General features: G+C 48.8%; 1 protein-coding gene across 1 annotated transcript in view; it reads left to right on the forward strand.

The window, feature by feature from the left end:
• Window positions 1-21728, forward strand: part of LOC115636209 (maestro heat-like repeat-containing protein family member 2B) — a 54861-nt gene that overhangs the window by 1160 nt on the left and 31973 nt on the right. Inside the window, exons 3-10 of the mRNA XM_030536017.1 lie at window positions 3496-3638; window positions 6293-6435; window positions 10168-10290; window positions 11166-11328; window positions 11883-11981; window positions 13038-13189; window positions 13712-13855; window positions 16493-16585. Coding sequence (XP_030391877.1) covers window positions 3496-3638; window positions 6293-6435; window positions 10168-10290; window positions 11166-11328; window positions 11883-11981; window positions 13038-13189; window positions 13712-13855; window positions 16493-16585 — 1060 coding nt within the window. The remainder of the gene's footprint in view (window positions 1-3495; window positions 3639-6292; window positions 6436-10167; window positions 10291-11165; window positions 11329-11882; window positions 11982-13037; window positions 13190-13711; window positions 13856-16492; window positions 16586-21728) is intronic.

The raw sequence follows: 21728 nt of genomic DNA on the forward strand, positions 1-21728 counted from the left end.
AGAACAGTCTAGATCCATCCTCTTTGGAACCCCCTTTCCGGTAGTTGAAAGCAGCTATCAAATCTCCCCTCATTCTTCTCTTCTGCAGACTAAACAATCCCAGTTCCCTCAGCCTCTCCTCATAGGTCCTGTGCTCCAGCTCCCTAATCATTTTTGTTGCTCTCTGCTGGACTCTTTCCAATTTTTCCACATCCTTCTTGCAGTGTGGGGCCCAAAACTGGACACAGTACTCCAGATGAGGCCTCACCAATGTCGAATAGAGGGGAATGATCACGTCCCTCGATCTGCTGGCTGTACCCCTACTTATAGAGCCTAAAATGCCGTTAGCCTTCTTGGCAACAGGGGCACACTATTGACTCATATCGAGCTTCTCATCCACTGTAACCCTTAGGTCCTTTTCTGCAGAACTGCTTCCTAGCCATTCGGTCTCTAGTCTGTAACAGTGAATGGGATTCTTCCGTCCTAACTGCAGGACTCTGCACTTGTCCTTATTGAACCTCATCAGGTTTCTTTTGGCCCAGTCCTCTAATTTGTCTAAGTCTCTGTGTTGCCTATCCCTACCCTCCAGCATATCTACCACTCCTCCCAGTTTAGTGTCATCTGCAAACTTGCTGAGAATGCAGTCCACGCCATCCTCCAGGTCATTAATGAAGATATTGAAGAGAACTGGCCCCAGTACCGACCCTCGGGGCACTCTGCTTAAAACCAGCTGCCAAGTAGACATGGAGCCGTTGATCACTACCCATTGAGCCCGATGATCTAGCCAGCTTTCTATCCACCTTATAGTCCATTCATCCAGCCCATACTTCTTTAATTTGCTGGCAAGAATACTGCGGGAGTCAGTATCAAAAGCTTTGCTAAAGTCAAGGAATAACACATCCACTGCTTTCCCCTCATCCGCAGACCCAGTTATCTCCTCACAGAAGGCAATTAGGTTAGTCAGGCATGACTTGCCCTTGGTGAATCCATACTGACTGTTGCAGATCACTTTCCTCTCCTCTAAGTGCTTCAGAATTGATTCCTTGAGGACCTGCTCCATGATTTTTCCAGAGACTGAGGTGAGGCTGACCTGTAGTTCCCCGGATCCTCCTTTATCCCTTTTTAAAAGATGGGCACTACATGAGCCTTTTTCCAGTCATCCGGGACCTCCCCCGATCGCCACGAGTTTTCAAAGATAATGGCCAATGGCTCTGCAATCACATCCACCAACTCCTTTAGCACCCTCGGATGCAGTGCATCCGGCCCCATGGACTTGTGCTCATCCAGTTTTTCTAAATAGTCCCGAACCACTTCTTTCTGCACAGAGGGCTGGTCACCTTCTCTCCATACTGTGCTGCCCAGTGCAGCAGTCTGGGAGCTGACCTTGTTTGTGTAGACAGAGCCTTGCTCCTGCAGCTCTCGGGAGAGGGCCTTGGTGGGCTTCCAAACCAGCCCGTTGGAGCCACTCCTAGTGCCACTGAGCCATGTGCCAACGGAAAGCTCCTGGCCACTGGCACAGGTACCCCGACACCTGCTAGTCTCCAAGCCCCAGCCTCGTGCTGACTAACAGAGAAACCGTGGGCTGCTTTGGAAGCTGCTTCCTCCTCCTGATCCTCCCCTCCAGCTGCCCCGCTCCACCCCAGAGGACGGGGGCTGGACTTGGCCATGTAGATGTGGGTTGGGACCTGGGCTGAGCCAGGTTTGGCGCAGGGATGGCCTGGCTGGGTGCACCCTGTTTGTGATCATCTGGGCCTGGCCTAGGCCACATTAGGCTAGCACCTCTTCAAGCCCCATGCCCCTGGCTGGTTCACGGGAGGGGTGGGGAGGGCAGGCGGCTGCTTCCCAGCCCAGCTGGGGGCTGCCCTGGCTGGGAGACAGGCAGAGGGAGAAAATGCAGTTCCTCTCAGCAGCACTAGGGGCACCAGCCAGGTCAGGCACTCTCAGCCTGTGCGCCCCCTGCAGCCCAGACTCTGCATTGCAGCTCTCCTATGCCCATACCCATCGCACCCTGCCATGGCTTTCCAGCACCTGCCAGCCTCAGAGTGCCCCAGGCTTCGCAAAATATGATCCCAGCCCCGCAGGGGGGTTGGAAAATGCCCAGCAGCACCCATGTGACATGAAACCTCAGTAACAGGAACCCAGAGTGGGGGTGACTCACATGGATTTGGGGGCAGAGCTGGGCATGGAACCCAGGAATCCTGCCTCCCAGCCACTGATCTAACCCCTGGACCCTACTCTCCCCTCCCAGAGCTCAGCACAGAACCCAGATGTCCTGCCTCCCAGCCCTCTCTGCTCTGTCCATACTTCTGCCCCCTCGGACCCCTGCTAATAATTGCACATGCAGATTGCTGGGGAATGTGCTCTGGACGAGGTCAGTCTCTTTGAGCCCAGCAGGCCCTGTTTCCCCTGCCCCCTGGGCCAGCTCCTCTCTCCTAGCTGGACAAATGAGCACTGCCAGTGCTGCATGCCTGCTGTGGATGAGGTGAGAGACCCTGGCAGCTCTGATCTGCTGCAGGGGCCCAGCCCCAATCTGCTCAGCTGCAGAGCTGTCTGTCCCTGATCCCCTTGGGGAATTATCAGCCACAGTTAACAGCCATTTGGGTAATTGCTGCGCTGCTACCAGGAGAGTGGGTGGTGGATTGGAGGTGCAGAATGAAAACATTCCAGAAGAGACACCTGCCCAACAATGGGCTTGCCAGCTTCCACCATGGCTGCCCCTACAGCTGGGCTGCCACTGGGATTCCGTGTGCACCCCCAGCCTGCACCTTGAGCAAGGGGTACCCCAGCCACACATGCTGTATCCCTCAGCCTGCCCCCCAGAAGCATGAGGGGGTCGCAGGCCTGAGACAGCCAGCCATTGCCTGGTCAGTGCCAGTTGGAAGGGTGGGTTCGGCAGACAAGCCCAGCCTCCAGTCCCTCGCTGGGCAGAGGGCAGGATGCTGCCCTGGCTCTGCCATGCTCTGCTCCAGGTGCTGGTGAGGACAGCAGGAGAGGGTTGTACGTGTCAGCCCAAGCTGTGGGCTTGGGGGATCTGATCACTGTGCTGGCCCCAGCCCTGGGGGCTGGTGGGAATGCGGTGCTGTGACATTGCACTCTATGTGATTTTATAAAAATATATAATGTAACTGGAATATGCTTCATGAAAAAGGTCTCTTGTAAGGTATCATTACAAAGCATATAATCTACTGAGTGTGGTCATCCTATTTGTATAAATGTATCCCTCTTGTATCTGAAACTAGAAATATGAAATATCACTCTGAGGGCCTATTGTAATTATGCAATACAAATAATCACATGCTGATCTACAGAAATACTTTTGTTCTGTGGCCATCCCCACTGGTTTAAGAGATTAGTCACTGAAAATGGAAGTATGTGAACTTGACATCTGCGTTTAACTCAGTCCCCTCGTTCTTTCTGCTCAATACACACTCGGTGGTAGGTATGTCCACATAATAAGGTTATGAAGATGGGTCTATGGGAGGGTTTGACTTCCTCTAGCATGGTCTGCTATTGCAGGAAGGAAGTTTGCTGGGAAGAGATGGGGTCTGTCTGTCAAGAAGGAGAAGAACATCGTCATGCACTGGCTCACCAACCTTATGAGAAGAGCTTAAAACTAAGTTCAGAGGGGGCAGGTGAAAAAAGGCACCAGGTGAGAAAAGGTAACCTTAATAGCGGACTAGATCTTTGGGGAGAAGTAGATGTGGAAAATTGCAGTAGAATTATAGGAGAACCAAGAGGGAAATCCATGGAGGCATCTGCTTAACATCTTAGATGTCTATACACAAATGCAAGGAGTAATAATAATGGGGAATAAACAGTAAGAACTGGGAGTTTTAGTACATCAGTCATAACTGAGCTTAACTGGCATCACAGATACTCGATGGGCTAAATCTCATGACAGGAATATTGGTACAGAGGGCTATAGCTTAGTCAGGAAGGACAGGCAGGAAAAAAAGAAAGGAAATACTGCATTCTACACTTGTTCTGAGGTCCAGAAGGAGGTGAGAAGCAGACCAGTTGAAAGTCTCTGAGTAAAGATAAAAGAGGGAAAAAACAGAGGTGATGTCCTGGTAGGGGTCTATTACAGACCACCAAATCAGGAAGAGGAGGGAGATGAGGCATTTCTAGAACAAATATCAGGATTTGTGTTTTGGATATTTCTGTTAATAACAGGAGACTTTACCTACCCAGACATCTGTTGGAAAAAGGAATATGGCAAAACACAAAATTATCCAGTAAGTTCCAGAAATGTAGTGAGGACAATGCTTTGTTTCAGAAAATGGAGGAAGTAACCAGGGGGACAGCCATTTTAGACTTGATTCTGACCAACAAGGAGGAGCTTGTTGCGAAGGTGAAGGTGATTTGGGTGAAAGTGATCATGAATGATAGACTTCATGATTCTAAGGAAAGGAAGGAGAATGATAGAAGAAGGACTACAAAAAACAGACTTTAACATACTCAGAGAATTGGTAGGTAGCCACCAATGTGGAAAATATCTAAGGCATAAAGGATTTCAGGAAAGCTGGCAGTTTCTCAAGGAGACGATATTAAAAGCACAACCACCAATGCAAAGGAAAGATAGGAAGAATAGTAAGAGGCCAATATGACTCCATCAGAAGTTTTTTAATGACCTGAAAATCATAGCAAGGGACAAATGTAATTGGAATTCTTTTTCCATATGGCTTACTGCAAAAAGTGTCGTCATTCTGAATGCTTTAAAGGCAGCATCACTTCCAGAATCAAGAGTTGGCTCTACATATGGCCATACATATGACACCACACTATATTAAACACAATAAAAATTAATTTAGTTGATTTGTTTGGCAGGACATGGAAATTAAGTATAAATTTCAATTCATTGTAAAACAACATAAAATCAATATTTGTAATACAGTTCAATAAGGTTTCATCAGGCTTTTTGATCAAGCAAATTAAAAAGCAAAGGAAACCAACCAACCACACTCAAGGGTCACTGTGCATTCTCCAAAGCAGTTTCTTCTCTTTCTTTGTTTGGTGCTTTTATTTTATATAAATTCAACCAGGAGCAGTTTTTCAGATAAAACCAATATTGGAAAGTGTGGCAAACAGAGAGAAGGACTAAACCAAAATTCAAAATGATATAGAGAGAATGAGAAATTCTACACTGGAGCAAATGTAGCCACCTATTGGACTGCTTACATGTACGGGCCCAGATATTGAAATGTATTTAGGTTCCTAACAGCTACTGATTTGAGTGCGAGTTAGGAGCCTAAATACCTTTGAGGATCTTGTCCATGTAATTACAGCACATACCTGGTGAGCTGCAGATTGTGTGGTATGCTACAGTCACACTGATGTCATAATAGTGCTTGCATAATCTGCACTGGCTGTCCTGGCCATGACAGACCGAGAGGCCAACTGCCTATCAGTACGGGAGCTCTGTGGAGAAAGGACTGTCTGGAGGAAGTGTTGAGGAAAGATTCAAACATGAGTAAATTTGTGAGTCAGCAGGAGGTAACTGACAGAGGTAAGGGTCAGCATTGTATTTTCTGTATCCATTCTATATTCACACACACATTCAGAAAGCATAGGCATACAGATAGATTAGCTGTAATGTTCTCCATTTATATGACCAGAACCTCAGCTGCTGTAAACCAGTGTCGCTCTGTTGTCTTCCTTGTAGCTGTGTTGATTTACACCAGTTGAGGAGTTGGCCTACAGCCTCTGGACCTGGAAACTTTCCTGAGAATCTGAGTTTCTATTGAATGTTATGGGAGAGGTCTTCCTTCTTTTGTCCCAGGTGTTTATGTTTATTATAGGTCCTCATTTTGTATCTTCTGCATCCATGGAGCCAAGATCTAGCTGTGGAATCCTCAGAGATAGGGGAAATTAGAAGAAAAAATGCAGAGGGACTTCTCCTCTGTCTGTCTAAATGAAGCTCTGCTAATATCTTAAATGCAGGATAAGAAAGCCTGGAGGTCACACTTCTTAGCAACACTAGCGCTCCTAATCCCACACTATCACTACTGTAGCTAGATGGGCAGAGTAGGTTACACTTAGATTCAATTTGCATCTGGGTGTTAGAACTGAAGGATGCAATTTGCATAAAGGATGGGCAATTTTCTTCATTATGATTTTCCCCAAACACATTGGGTTGTTCAGCAAACAAACCTGGTCATTAGGAGGAAGGAAGAGGATTTACATGATTCCCAGGTCTACTTCTCCTCACAGTGTTTGGACACCTGCAGAATCTTTACTAGATAGTGAATTAAAGAGGCCAGCACCAATTTCTACTATCAGTGGTAACCAACTGAATCCTTTTATTTAATTTCAGGTGTTTATAATGAGGTTATTTCCCTCTTGGCACATATGGATGACCAAGATAAGGACAAAATTGCCCTCAGGATTGCCTGTATAGCTGAGACCAAGCTGGCTATCGTTGTTACCGTTCTGCTAGAAAACCTGCAACAGGATGAGGTAGGGTAGTTTCATGAAATTAAATCTGCTTTCCATGTATCCACACCAAATTCTGCCTGACTTCATGGGGTTATGCATGGGGGTAATTCAGTATAGGACTTGGCCTGGCACACCATAGGCATAATCAATATTCACCCTTCTGTCCTCAGGCATGAACTCATCATGCAAAATGTTGTTATTGCAGATCAGGATGATATAATGCTCTGTAAAGAGAGCCTTGTCCTTTTACACACAGTGGAGTACATGGGTTGCATATAGTAGAAGTACACTATAGGACCTGCAGTAATCTCTTTTAATAATACTTTGCCCTTCTTTAGCATCTTCATCCAAAAATCTCAAAGCACTTACCTAATACTAATGAATTCAGACTCACAGCACCCTTGTGGGAATGGTAAGCATGCTCCCCATTTACAGATGATTTGTGTCACAGAGAATTAAGTTACTTTCTCAACACCACTTAGCAAGTTAGTAAAGAATGTGACTAAAACCCAAGTGAACTGACTCCCTGCTTTTATTCCTAGCCAACACTCTTTCTTATGATGACATATTATTGAGATTATAGCACTGAGGGACCTTATCTCTATATTTTCTACTGGGGGAATTCTGTAACAAAAAATAAAAATGATGTACATAGTATTTTAACATTTCTGCAAATATACAATATAATTGCACCAATTCAAATTATTTTGCTTATTTATTTCAAAATCCCTGTCAGCAAGTATGTCTATCAATACAGACAACAAAAAGGATTCAGGAAATGTTTTTTGACAAATAGATTCCTTACTATATATATTAATACAGAACTCTGAATAACAATTTATTGTAACTCACTACAGAACCATATTTCTGGCACCTCTCAGCCACAGTGCAAAGGCTTGATGGAGTCAGAGGTGATGGAGGAGCTGAGGGAAAGGGAAGTAAATTGCTGGGAAGGAGCCTGGGTGTGAACTTAGAGGGTTGCTGGGTATGGATGGGAAACATATGAACAGTTTTTTGGAGAGGGGCTGGGAGGAATTGTTAGGGAGCTCCCCCCATGCAGACCCTGGCTGACCCCTAACCTCTCCCATTCAGGAAGGCACATCTGCCCCTGTCTCCATGTGTTCCTGCACCCCCATGGGTCCTTTCACCCCTTGTCCACATGTGTCCTTCCAACCCCACTCAGACACCCACTACCCCCATCCCCATGTGTCTCTGTACCCCCTCCCCCATCCCCATGTGTTTCTGTGCCTCCATCCAACCACCCCCTGTCCCTGTGTAGCTCTGCACCTCCTCCCCCCATCACTATGTGGCTCTGAACCTCCCTCCCCCCATAACCCTGTGTCTCCACTCCCATTCAGCCCCTCCCCCAATCTGTCCTCCCCCACTAGCCCTTATGAGCAGACCTGAACTGCTTGTCTTGGCCTCCTAGTACTTTAATTATTTTAATTACTCGATTAATTATGAATCTCTTTTGGTTTTAAATAATAAAATTGTTGCATAATCCAGAGCTACTTGAAGTACATAGATCTTATGTATTCATAAATTATCAGGGACAATTTTCAATTAAAAAAATCCTCCTTACATTTAAAAATTAATGGAAGGAGCTTCTCCCCAGTGGAGCTGTGTGTTCTGATTGCAGTTTGCAGAAGCATCCCTTTTCAAGCAGCGCCACTGGAATGTTTAGCCAATCGAGAGATCTGATTGGCTTTAAACATTCCAAAGGGCTTTATGACCTTGGCATGCAGGTCACATAGGTTTACAGGCTCACAGGAGACAGAGCTGGAAAAGACCTATTGGATCATCCAGTCCATTTCCCTGCTAACGCAGGAGCATTCCCAGCAGCCATTTTCCACTGTTTTGGCCAAACTAATTTTAAAAAGCCCCTAATGACTGAGCTTCCACTGTTTTCCTAGGAAGACTGTGTCATAACCTTATAGACCTGTCTCCCAGGTGGGGCATTTTTTCTTTTTATTAAAGTCTAAATTGTATGTCTTCTTTTAGTTTAATCCCATTACTTCTACTTTTACCTAAATGTATTATACTAAAAAATTCCTCTCCTTCCTTGGTGTTCACACCCTTCAGATAGGTGGATGGTATTATCATGTCTCCCTCACAGTCATCCCTTGGCCGCATCGGCCATAGACAGCTCTGTCAGTCTGTCTTCGGAAGTAGAGGTCTGCTCGGGCCCAATTTTTAAGCCCAACGTGAACTGGCCCCAAGTCCACTAACCTCACCCTGAGAGGGTTGAATCATTTCCCATCCTGGTCCCAACCCTTCCCCCCAAACCGGATACTGCCACTGCATCCTGCTCATGGGGCCGGCGCAGCGGCAGTAATGTGCAGCAATGGCTTGATCCTCTGACACTGCCCCCAGCTGTGCCGATCCCATGTGCTAATGGAGGAGAACTGACCTGACCTGAGCCCAAGAGAGTCAGGTGTTTTTTCATCCAACCTGACCCTGACGCCTGTAGTCAGGTTGCAGGGCTCTATTCAGAAGTCAATTCTGCCACCTCCGTGCATTCTTTTTTGCTCTCAAATGAATTACTTCCAATTTGTTGATCTCTCTGGGAATGTGGTGCTAGAAAATGCAATAATCCAGATGTAGTCACACCTCAGATGAACAGAGAGGAACTGGTGTCTTCCTGCTTTGTGCTGTTGCCGAAAACTAACTGCTAACACTACATTTTTGCAGCTATTAGTACATTAAGTTACACTAGGTTACACAAAGTGTTTAACATGGAGGAACAATGGTTCATTGAGGCCTGAGCAGGAGGGCTTCATTGGCACTTGTGATCTTCCACCCTCCCGAGCTACCTAGATTTATGCCTAGTGACACCAACAGTGCCATGATCCCTGTGTGAAAAAGACCCAACCCACATGGCTCTTTGTGGTAGCCATCACACCTTGCATACGTTGAAAAACAAACGTTGACTTTGTTTTTCACTGTCACCCCCAGGGCACTCGTTGCTTCCCACTTTTCTCCCTCCCATTATGTCAGTTACTTCTACGTCCTTTCCAGATGTGCTAGTTTGCAGTTTTCTGAAAGGAATCTTGTTCTCTGATCAGATTTTTAATTTCTCTGTGTCCCTCTTTATTTTTTTCCGTCTCAGCTGATACTAAACTCCCCCAATATTTAGTATCATCTGTGAATTTCTACACTGATGGGCCTCATAAAAGACACCTTCAACTGTGCGACTGTCAATGTAGATCTAACTGCTGGGCTAATTTCCCCTAGGAGCTGTTGAGGACTTACTGTGGGAGTTGGGTATTTTGTAATTACACATTTACCAATTCTGTCTGGAGTGGTTAGAGCAAGGGCAAGGTGCTCATTTTTATTGTTTGTTTTCAATAAATGAAACTGGATAAGGGGGCAGTGAAGGAGGCTTCTTCTGGCTTTTTTCTCTGCAGAAAGATTAAAACATGTAAATTGTTCAGCTGCTTCTGAAGTTCTGCTAAATGCGGTGATTGTGAAGGGCATGGCGTATTTTACACCAATTAAGCCAATGGATTAGTTGTGTGAGAATGCTGGCTGAGGAGTCAGTGTGGCCTAGTGGATAGAACTCTGGATAATGACTCAGGAGACATGGATTCTCTTCCTGGCCACGGACCTGCTCTGTTATGATAAGACTTGGGCTAATCATTTCATGTTTGGATTAGAAGCTCTTTAGGGCAGGGGCTTATTTGTCCAATTACTGTATGGTCATCAAGAAAAACTTTTCCCAATTGTTTGTTCTCTTTTCTGGTTTGTCCCCAGCAAAACAGAGTAGACATTTACTATGTCCTGGAGAAGGTATTACAGCAGGACACCGGGGGCCTAGAGAGAAGGCTAGTGAACAAAATAATAACCCTAGCCTTTGACCAGATGAGAGAGAGTCAGGTAAGTTAATTCTCCTGAGCTACTAATCAAAGGATCCAAAGCTTTAACTAATTAAAACTCTTTTTTTGGAGGGGTTGGGGGGTAAACTGTATACTGAAATGAAAATGTATTCTTCTGCTAGAAGCCCACACCTTCCTCCACAGCAAAGCCCAGTTCCTAGACAGCACTTGTGCACATGCATAAGATGGAAAAACTCACATGTGAAAGTTACACATGTGCTTAAGTGCTTTGCAGGATCAGGACCCGAGATGCATGATATCAGACACAGAGACAGGCCTATGGTTTCTTCATGAGCACGTCTTTCCCATAGTCTACTAGGGATTTCATTTTTGATACTGATGTTATGTGGGAGGCGCTCTGATACTATAGCGATAAGTGGCAGTATAAAACCCTAAGACAGACAGAATCTGAGCTATCTCCAAAAGCAGCAGCATTGGATTTAGAATCTAGTTGGCCAGCAGGAAAACCCATGGAAAAATCTCTCTCTTGTTCCAAAGGAAGTCAGTCTCCTTCTGGGGGACAGTTTATTCCAGCAAAGCTCTCTGAATATCTTTGAAGCTGCCCAGTCTGTGTCTTACTACCTCCTTAGGGAAGGGTGGGGCAAAATATCATGTGACTATGGTGACCAGTCATCCACCACAAGGAGCTAATAATGAATAGTCTAACTAAGCAGCTTGCAAGCAACTCAAAGGCTGAAGGTTGTTTTGATTCAATAAATATTTATGACTAATGAGTCTATCCACAGAAAGTTGGCTGGGTTCATTCACAACTTATGCACAGAAATAAGGACTTGACTCATCTAAACAACTCTGGCTAGTGCAACCGGCTTCAGTCACCTCAGTCTCTCTCACTCTCTCTCTCTTTTTTTTTTTTAGCAAGTAACAAATGAACTTAAAGTGGCAGCTAGTAACACCTTAGTGACGCTGGCTCGCTGCTATTTTAATAATGTGATGGTTGAGCTGCACCATCATCTGGAACCACCGCAGCTGCCTGAAGAATTCATTTTAGTTACGCTGCGCAACCTGTTATCAGCCTATGGTATGGTAACGTCCATCTTTTGTTTCAAAGTTATCGTCTTTCATTTAAGGACAGGGGATTACTCTCTCTACCTAAAAATGTTGCAGCTAAACAGAGCTCTGCTTGAGTGTGTGCGTGCGTGTGTATGTGGAGAGACCCCGGATTAACTGCTCTTGCTAGTTCTGGCTTCCAGATCATGAGCTATCCAGACGGCGGTGAAAGCTCTAACTTCTGCCCCCAACTGAAGTTCCTCAGGGATGGGAATGAGTGGAAGATCAGGTCTAGTGGAGCTCTTCTCCACCCCACTTCCCATCCCGCCCCAGTTCTCTCTGCCCTTACGCTGAGAGTGAGTTGGGCATCGGGCACAGCTGTGCACTGGTGGAGGATTCCCCTCTTCAGGGTGAATCCCCCACTGGCTTTCAATGGCTGCTTTGAAGCCATTCTGCTCTGCTTATGCAGCGCAAAATGGCCCAGGAGCCCCTAGCATCCTGCCCCACAGTGTTTCTAAGTGTGTTCTAAGAAGGCGGAGAGCAGCCGATTATCTGTCTTCCTTCTCTTCTGGCCTTCCTCCGCAGCGCTTAAGTGTATCCCTTTTATGGTCCTGACCCTGCTGTTCATGTGCTACATGCAGAAGTTAGTCAAGGGCGGCAGGATGAGACAAGCATTTTGTGGTGGTAAGTGCCAGAACTTGCTATAGGTGCCCAGAATGGATATTGAGGGGGTCTTGGTACAGATTGGAGTCACTGACCAAGTTTGCAACAGGCCCTGAACTGTGCTCCCTGCCCTGCATTGCACCAGGTGCTGTGTTCCTGGGCTCCCATGGCACTCGGTGAAGCTGAGAGTGCTCCGTACTTTGCAGGAGGCGCTGAGCATTTGTAAATTCAGGCCCTTTATGACTCATGCATATAATTTAAAATAAAGAGACACAAAGACTGAAGCTGCTCATCTGCCAGCAATCTCCTGGGGGAGGAGGTGAAGGGAGCAGATTTCAATACTGTACATTTAAAAATCCCATTTCCAACTTCTTCACCCATTCTCTCCCCTTAGATGATGATAAAGAAACTCCTTTCACCCTCTTTCTCTGTCTTCTCTTCCTCTCCACTTCTCTCTTTCTTTGCTTTTCGGGTGATGCTCAGTAAAGGGTTAATCCTGTGCCTTGGAGGTAAATGGGAATTTTGCCATCAAATTCATAGGGAACAGGATTAGGCCCTAATTCTTCTTAGCAAGGACACTAGAGACACCTACCTTTAGGGCAAAGTGCTCCCCACTACCTTCAAATCCCAGTAAAGCCAATGGCTGTTAGGGGCACTCAACATCTTTCAGACAAACTGTAACTCAGGATGAAATCATCCAGTGTTAGGGTTAAATAAAGAGTAACTGCAGAGGACATGAGTCATGCAGAGCAGAGCTGAATTTAAACTGCTTTTTCAACCAACTCTAATTAAGAGGTAACAAGGAAGGGAGAAAAAATTTGTCTTCAAATGATGGTAATTGAAATAAGATTGAGAGATCTGCAAATTAAAAAGCCTTTTGAGAAACAAGACATGGAACGGTGGGAAGCGAAATAGCTCAAAATTGATGTGGGATTTCAGCATCTAGTCCTGAACTAAGCAGTAGCTGCCATGGAATTGTTGTAAACTTTAGGCCTGGGTGTGTTCACTGATAAAGCAAATTCTCCTCATTACTAATATGTCCTTTTCACATTGCCTGTCTTCTCTCCGTCCATGCAGTTCTGGAAGAATGCTCAAGGGCAGTAAATTTCTATTTGAGTAACTGGGAAAAGTGCTCATTCCCCAGAATGAGTGCATCACAATTCTGCTATCGATTTCTTCCCTTATATTCTCATGTGACCAGTAACTGGCTGACCTGTGAGGAGCCTGAGGTGAGAATCGCTAGTTTTCTAAAGCATTAGCAGAAATTGTAACGTTAAATTTTATGAGTCTAGCACTCATTGTGATGATGACATTTAATGGTAGGTCCTTTTGAATGGAACAGTATGTCATGTAAAACATTTAAAACCCAAACATTTAAAACCCAAACAACATAGAAATTGTACGCAGTGTACATGGATTCTAGTTTTATGCACTAAAGTGCAGATGAACACGGGATAGTGGCCTAAATTAATTCCTCCATTCAGCTCCAGTGGAGTTCCAGCAGGGGTGAGTTGGCCTAGAATGCATACTAATCTGGGGAATATCTTGCCTGGTATAGTTGTGAGGTGCATTAGGATATAATCCTGAAACCAACCATACGAGTCCTGGATCTTTATCGGGAAATATTGAGATAGGCCCATTCCTACAGTGGAACAAGGGAAGGTGCACTCACTGGAAGTAGAAAAGGTGTGCCCATTGAATGATATTGAATGAATTTGTAGGAACATAAATTCTGTGTCTCATCTATGCAGCTGAAGCAGGCTATCATCAAAGCCCTTGGTCCCATGATGAGTCTCCTGCTACACGAAGAGAAGTATCAGGATCAGATATTTGAACTGATCTCATGGCTCCTTGAGCAATATAAGGAGGATGCTCATGTTTTTCACATCACCAAGGTGAGGTACCACTCCTTAAGGTAGCTGTCCATGTGTGTGCATGTATGAACTGCACGAGGAATTTGCTGCCAGTGGGGTTTCCTGGTTTAGACAGTGACTTGTTAGAAAATAAATATCCACACAAGCTCTGGGTTTGTACACGTGGTGAGCCAGGCAACAAGATTTGTAGGTAAATGCCTCCTATGAAAACCATCCTCTGTTTCCTGGGGAGGATGATAAGGAAATAGAAAACAAAACACCTACCCCCCCCTCCAAAAAGATCCTCCCACCTTGCGATTTCCCAGTACATCCTGTCAACTCTGCATCTCTCTTTTAGTTCATAGGCTCCTCAGAGTAGGGGCTGCCATATGTTGTCTCTGGTCAGTACCAAGACAACTGTCAATGGTTGAAAATTAATACTAAGGAGACTTGCGAGTCATTGCTTTGGATTATGTAACTAGATGGGTCTGAAAGCATTGCCTGTCTATTTCATCTCCCATTCTATGCAGTGCTGTTGTAGCCATGTTGGTCCCAAGATATTAGAGCGCCAAGGTGGGTGAGATAATCTAATTAAAGATATTGTCTCACTCCCCTTGTTTCTCTATTTCATCTACCCGGAGTACCACATGAGCAAGAAGTAAGAGGCCATATTCTGTCTTCAGTGCGGCTACACAGTTGTAAATGAAGTCATGAGACAGCTATAACTTGTTGGGTAGTGATATTTACTCACTTTCTCTGTTGGTTGAAGCTTTCTGGTACAGCGTATGTGGTCACTTTTGGGGTTGAAATACCCATGATTTGGAGGCAACCAATGCATCATGGACTTGTTTGATAGCATCAGGGCACTACACAACTGCTTCAATATAGTAAAATCTGTAGATGGCATCAGAGACATTCCGGAAGCTTGAAGCAACAAAGGAGAAAAGTGTTTAGATGCAGGAAGGAATTTGATTTTCAGCTTTTTTATCAATAACCTGGCAGAGGACATAAAATCGTCCCTGATAAAGTTGGCAGATGAGATAAAAATTGGGAAGTGGTAAAAAATGGAGAGGACAGATTCAGAGAGATCTAGATCACTTGGTAAACTGGGCGCAAACAAAGGTGCATTTAAATATGGCTGAATGTAAATGTGAGCATCTAGGCACAAAGAATGTAGGCTATACATACATGATGGGGGATGCTGTCCTGGGAAGCAGTGACTCTGAAAAAGATTGTGGGGGTCATGATGAATAATCAGCTGAACACGAACTCATGCTGTGGCCAAAAAAGCTGAAAAGCATAAAAAGGGGAATCTCAAGGAGGAGTACAGTGGTTGTTTTACTTCTAAATCTGGCACTTGTGTGACTCCTGTTGGAATACTGTGTCCAGTTCTAGTGCCCACAACTCAAAAAGGGTGTTGATAAATTGGAGAGGATATTGAGAGAAGAGCCACAGTGATTACAGGATTAGAAATCCTGCCTTACAGTGGTAGAATCAAGGAACTCAATCTATTTAGTTTAACAAACAGAAAGTAAAAGGGTGTGTGATGGGGTTTATGTACCCCACATTGGTTCAGCCATGGCCCCTCATCTCTGCTGGGCATGCTTCAGCTGGAACCAGGATATAAGAGAGCTGCTCGGCTGAGTCTGGGATGGCTGCTGAAGGGCGCAGAGGTGCATTGCAGGCTCCTGCAGAGAGACTGCCAGTGCTCCAGGATTCAGAGGCCAGCCGGACTGTGGCTGCAACCCACGACCCCGAGCCACCCAATGCTAGAGATGGAGGAGAGACCACAGAATCCCTGAGTGGGAAGTACCCTAGGTAGACTAAGCACTGATCCAGTTGAGGCACTGGGCTTTGACTTGGCATGTTTTGGAAGGATCCTCGCTGATTTGGTGTCAGATACCCCTGTGACACGACCGGACCCTGGGCTGGGACCTGTGAAATAGGTAGGAGCCAGTGGAGAAGGGCTGGTCACTAGGCAACACTTCCCTGCCACAGAAGGTGGTTCTAATGACTCTGGCCACTAGGCCACACTGCCATACCTAGAAGGGGAGCCCTCCTAACTCAGGCTGTTGGGCCGTGAACCTTCACCGAAGGGCTGCTGCGCTGATCCCGACCATTAGGCTATGCTGCCCTAGGAGCCAGGACTGCTGCGATGGCTAGGGAGAGTAGACCAGCTGTGCTGCCTGAGATCTACTTCATTTCCTCCACAACCTGGTACCACCCTGATGGGGTGGACCTGTCCTGTGACAGGGTGACTTCATGACAGTCTATAATATCTTACATGAGGGACTCATTTTTTATAACGGGCTCTTCAGTCTAGCAGAGAAAGGTGTTACTTGATCCAATGACTAGAAACTGAAACGAGACGCATTCAGACTGGAAATTTAGTGTCCATTTTTAATGGTGAGATAATTAACCATTAGAACCATTTACCAAGGGCCGAGGCAGATTCTCCCTCACTGACAGTTTTTATATCGAGATTGGGGTGTTTTTCTAAAAGCTCTGCTCTGGGAATTATTCTGGGCAAGGTCTGTGGCCTGTGTTATACCAGAGGTCAGACTAGATGCTGGCAATAATCCGTTCCGGCCTTGGAATCCACGAATCCCCTGAATCTGCTTGAGTCACTACATGTTGCTCCTGTGTGTGCCCCCATCTGACTTTCACCCCCTGTTGCAGAGTCTGAGCCAGCTCTTGGAGGTCTCTGGTGAATATAAGATCCCTCTCCCTAAGAGGAAGTTTCAAGCCATCTGCAGTGCTCTGCACAACCAGGTGAGGGGTGGTTTTGCTTGGATCTGAAGCATATTAACAATCAAAATCTATTAAATGATAGTGTAAAGGCTGGGGACCGCTCATGCCCTCCTGATTTCTGCAGGCTCAAGAGTAAGCAGGTAGTGGTCTCATTTTCTTAGCTAATGTCCAACTCAGTTTGTAAAGCAATTTCACCATAAGCCGATTATCAGAGGGAGTCAGAGTTGTACAGTAAACACTGTGGCTGTGTCTTGATTCGATGAGCTCTGCTGTTCAAAACACTTTACCTTCTCTCATCTAAGGTATTGGACATTGTGTTTGATTCTTGCTGTGCATTCAGTACCATCCCCCTGGGGTTCAGACCTCTAGTTGGACACGTAGGAAGTGGAAGCTTAGAAATTAATTGAACATTTTCTTTTCAATTGCTTCTGATTAGTTTTTCTTTGACCATTTCCCTTCTTCCCACAGATCTGTTCTTCTTCGAGTGATTGTTCATATCCATTCCAGGTAGGTGTACGTGCCGCGCGTGCACGTCTGCCGGAAACTTTTTTACCCTAGCAACTCCAGTGGGCCGGCAGGTCGCCCCCTAGAGTGGCGCCACTATGGCACTTGATATATACCCCTGCCGGCCCGCCTGCTCCTCAGTTTCTTCTTACCGCCGTGTCGGTTGCTGGAACTGTGGAGTGCGGCTTGCTGACCTCCACGTCCCTAGCTCTCCTGATCGTCATTTAACTTGTAGATAGTTCTTAGTTAAGTGTTGTTAATAGTTAAGTGTAGATAGTCCGGCGGGTGGGCCGTTGCCCTCCCCGGCACCCAGCTGGGCCCATGCCTGGCTCGCTGGGTTTCAAGCAGTGCTCGGCTAGGGGAATCGCGTATTAGCGACAAGTGCCGCATTTGCAAGGCCTTTAAGCCTCGCACTAAAAGGAGAGAGACCAAAGACTCTGCGCTCTCCTGATGGAAGCGGCTCTGTCTCCGGCACCGGCGGCACAGTCGGCCGGCTCTACACCGGCCCCGGACCACGCCGGCACCGGCAAGACTCCCCGGCACCGAACATCTCCGGCACCGGGAACAGATCTACGTCCCTCGGCGTCTGCGACACCATCAAGGCAGGCCCGAGGGGACCGCCCGGCTCCTACCTTAGCCGCGGCACCGCCTGCAGGACCGCTGGCGACTCCGGGCCTGGAAGGTCCGTCGAGGCCAGCCCCACCTAGCTCCCCCATGAGATCGGTGGTTGAGCTCAGGGTCCCATCGACGCCGGAGACTTTCGCTTCGGCTCGGGACTTAATTGCGCTGACGGAGCCAGCTCAGCCTCAGCCGGCACCCCTGGGATGCTTAACTTCCAGGGGCAAGCCAATGCTCCGAGCGCCGTCTCCCGAGTCCCGGCACCGATCACCCCGGAGACGTGAACGCTCTCGCTTGGTGCGCCGCTCGGAGCCCGGCACCGGTCGCCCAGACGGTACCGGTCGTACTCGCGGCACCGATCACCATCCGCATGGTCCCAGTCGGGCTCATCTCACCACCGGCACCGAGATTCCAGGAGCCGATCGCCTCGGCGTTCGGCTCCATGGTCGACCTCCCGGCACCGAACCGGTGGCAGGTCCCGAACCCGGTCGACCTCCCGGCACCGCGCTGATGGTAGGTCCCAGTCTCCGCTGCCGTCCCGGCACCGTACTCTACGAAGATCACGGTCCCGCTCCCGGCACCGACGTCGCTCCCGATCCCGGTCGGGCTCGAGGCACAGAGCATCACGCCGTTCTCGGTCCCGATCCCGGTACCGAGGTCAGTCACGGCACCGAGGGGAACGTCAGTCACGGCGCATGGAGCTGTATACTATCCAAGCTCAGCGCCTCCCTGGCCTTCTAGGGAGCCGTCAGTCTCGTCCCACGCGGATAGTGCCTATGCCCTGGCACAGGGCAGACACGAGGCCCTGTTCCAAGATCCATCACAAGAACGGGGCCTCCACAGTGGGAGTTCTGGACCCCAGGGGCATACTCCCAGACCCAAGGTCCGCAACATGTTACCCCCCGCCCTGTAGCGGAGCACAGACCTCCGGAGGCGATGGTGTCTCGGCCTCCTCCCTCCCCGGAAACAGAGGGGACTCACTGGGACCCAGAGCTCCCTCCGGAAGTAGAGGAGCAGCCCCTCACGGATCCCCCCGTGGACGCTTTGGTGCCGGGGGTGTCCTCGTCTTCGTCTCCGGATGACGTAGTGGCGGGTACCTCGTCCTCCAGTCCCCCTCCACTGGATTTGAGGGCGCACCAAGACCTCCTCCGCCGAGTGGCACAGAACCTAAACTTACAGGCGGAGGTGTCGGAAGTTGAGGACCCGGTGGTGAGCATCCTTTCAGCAGATGCACCCACCAGAGTGGCCTTCCCTTTCATTAAAACCATCCAGACTAATGCCACTAACATCTGGCAGTCGACGGCCTCCATCCCTCCAACCGCTCAAGGAGTGGAGCGTAAGTACATGGCCCCCTCTAAGGGATACGAGTACTTGTACGTTCACCCGACCCCCTGCTCATTGGTGGTCCAGTCAGTGAACGATAGGGAGCGCCACGGGCAAGAGGCCCCAGCGCCCAAGTCAAAGGAGGTGAGGCGGATGGACCTCCTGGGCAGAAAAGTCTATTCAGCTGGGGCGCTGCAGCTCCGGGTGTCCAACCAGCAGGCCCTCCTCAGCCAATACTCCTTCAATACCTGGGTAGCGGCTGAGAAGCTTACGGAGCTCTTGCCCCAGGAGGCACGCCAGGAATTTTCCACCATCCTGGTCGAGGGCAAGAAAGTAGCTAGAACATCGCTACAGGCCTCCCTTGATGCTGCCGACTCGGCCGCTCGGACCCTAGCTTCGGGGCTCACGATGCGCCGGATCTCTTGGCTGCAGGTCTCTGGCCTTCCATTGGAGCTCCAGCACATAATCCAGGACCTCCCCTTCGAAGGCCAGGGGCTGTTCTCAGATAAAACAGACCCTAGACTCAAAAATCTGAAGGATAATAGAGTCATCATAAGGTCGCTGGGCATGCATACGCCGGCGACGCAACGCAGGCCATTCAGGCAGCAAAATCAGCAGCAGCAACGGCGGCCATATCCTCCGTTCCGCCCGCGACAGGACCCTTCGAGGCGCCGTGGCAGGAACAACCGCCGCAGATAGTCCGGTGGACAAACGGGGCAGAACCAAGGCTCCACCAAGGCCCCTCCAGGGCCTAAGCCTTCATTTTGAAGGTGCGCCCAAGGGCGCAGTACCAGTTTCCCCTCCGGATCCCTCCCTGCAGTTTTCCAACCGCCTTTCCTCCCGGCATGGACCCGTATAACGTCGGACCGTTGGGTCTTGCGTACGGTGCAGGCCGGTTATCTCCTGCAGTTTTCTTCGCCTCCTCCCTCCCATCCACCATCCCCGTCCCTCTTCAGGGACCCCTCTCACGAGCAATTCCTCCGTCAGGAAGTGCACGCGCTCCTTGCCAAGGGAGCCATAGAGGCGGTGCCAGACAACGAGAAGGGCAAGGGGTTTTATTCCCGCTACTTTCTAATCCCCAAATCCAAGGGCGGCCTCAGGCCCATCCTCGACCTGCGGGAACTCAACAAGTATATCGTGAAGTTGAAGTTCCGCATCGTATCCCTTGGAACCATTATCCCATCTCTGGATCCCGGAGACTGGTACGCCGCCCTCAATATGCAGGACGCCTACTTTCACATCTCTATTGCCCCCCAACACAGGCGTTTCCTCCGCTTTGTAGCCGACCGCCGACATTTCCAATTCGCGGTCCTTCCGTTTGGCCTCTCCATGGCCCCAAGAGTATTTACAAAATGCATGGCAGTCGTCGTCACACACTTTCGGCGTTGCCGCATTCACGTCTTCCCCTACTTGGACGACTGGCTGATCCGAGGCACGTCAGACTTGCAGGTACGCGAACACGTAGACAGGATCAGCACCCTCTTTGCGGCCTTGGGCCTCGTAATCAACATAGACAAGTCTACTCTACTCCCCACGCAGTGGATAGAGTTTATCGGGGCCGTTCTAGACTCTGCCCTAGCCAGGGCCTTGTTGCCCTTGCCCAGGTTCCAGTCATTGTCGGGCATCATTCTACGGTTGCGAGCGGCCCCGCTGACCTCAATATGGACATGTCTGGCCCTCCTAGGCCACATGGCAGCCTGCACGTTTGTAACGGCACATGCCCGACTCCACATGAGGCCTCTTCAATCCTGGCTCCTTGCACAGTATCGGCCAGCCAGACAGTCGTTGGACACAGTCGTCACCGTCCCTCAGAGGGTACTAGACTCTCTTCGCTGGTGGCTGGACCAATCCGTAGTCTGTGCAGGGCTCCCGTTCCATCCGCCCCAACCTTCGGCATCCCTGACCTCGGACGCCTCCGATCTGGGCTGGGGGGCTCACTGCGGCACCCAGAGAACTCAGGGCTTATGGACTCCAGAGGAGATCAACCTCCACATCAATGTGCGAGAGCTGAGAGCGGTCCGCCTTGCTTGTCAAGCATTCGTCCACCTCCTTCAAGGTCGTTGTGTCGCGGTGTTCACTGACAACATGATGACTATGTTTTACATCAACAAGAAGGGTGGCACCAGGTCCTCTCCCCTCTGTCTAGAGGCAATACGTCTCTGGGAGTTTTGCATAGCCCATTCTATTCACCTTTCCGCCTCCTATCTCCTGGGAGCACGGAACACCCTAGCGGATCGGCTGAGCAGATCCTTTCGTTCACATGAGTGGTCCCTCTGTCCGGATGTCGCCCTCTCACTTTTCCAAAGGTGGGGGTCGTCCCCGGATGGACCTCTTCGCGTCCAGGGTGAACAGGAAGTGTCGAACATTCTGCTCCTTCCAGGGTCGGGAGCCGGGGTCTCTAGCGGATGCATTCCTGATCCCATGGACAGCCCACCTGTGTTATGCTTTCCCGCCCATTCCGCTGATTCACAGAGTTCTCATCAAGGTCCGCGGGGACAGAGCCCGGGTGATTCTCATAGCTCCAGCATGGGCCAGGCAGCACTGGTACCCCATGCTGCTGGACCTCTCCGTGACCAATCCAGTTACCCTGCCCCTGCATCGGGACCTGATCACTCAGGACCACGGCAGGCTCTGTCACCCGGACCTTCAGTCTCTGCACCTTACAGCATGGCTCCTGCGTGGTTGACAGACGCCGAGTTGCGATGTTCCATCCCGGTTC

Source organism: Gopherus evgoodei, chromosome 16 (genome assembly GCF_007399415.2).
Source record: "Gopherus evgoodei ecotype Sinaloan lineage chromosome 16, rGopEvg1_v1.p, whole genome shotgun sequence".
NCBI lineage: Eukaryota > Metazoa > Chordata > Testudines > Testudinidae > Gopherus > Gopherus evgoodei.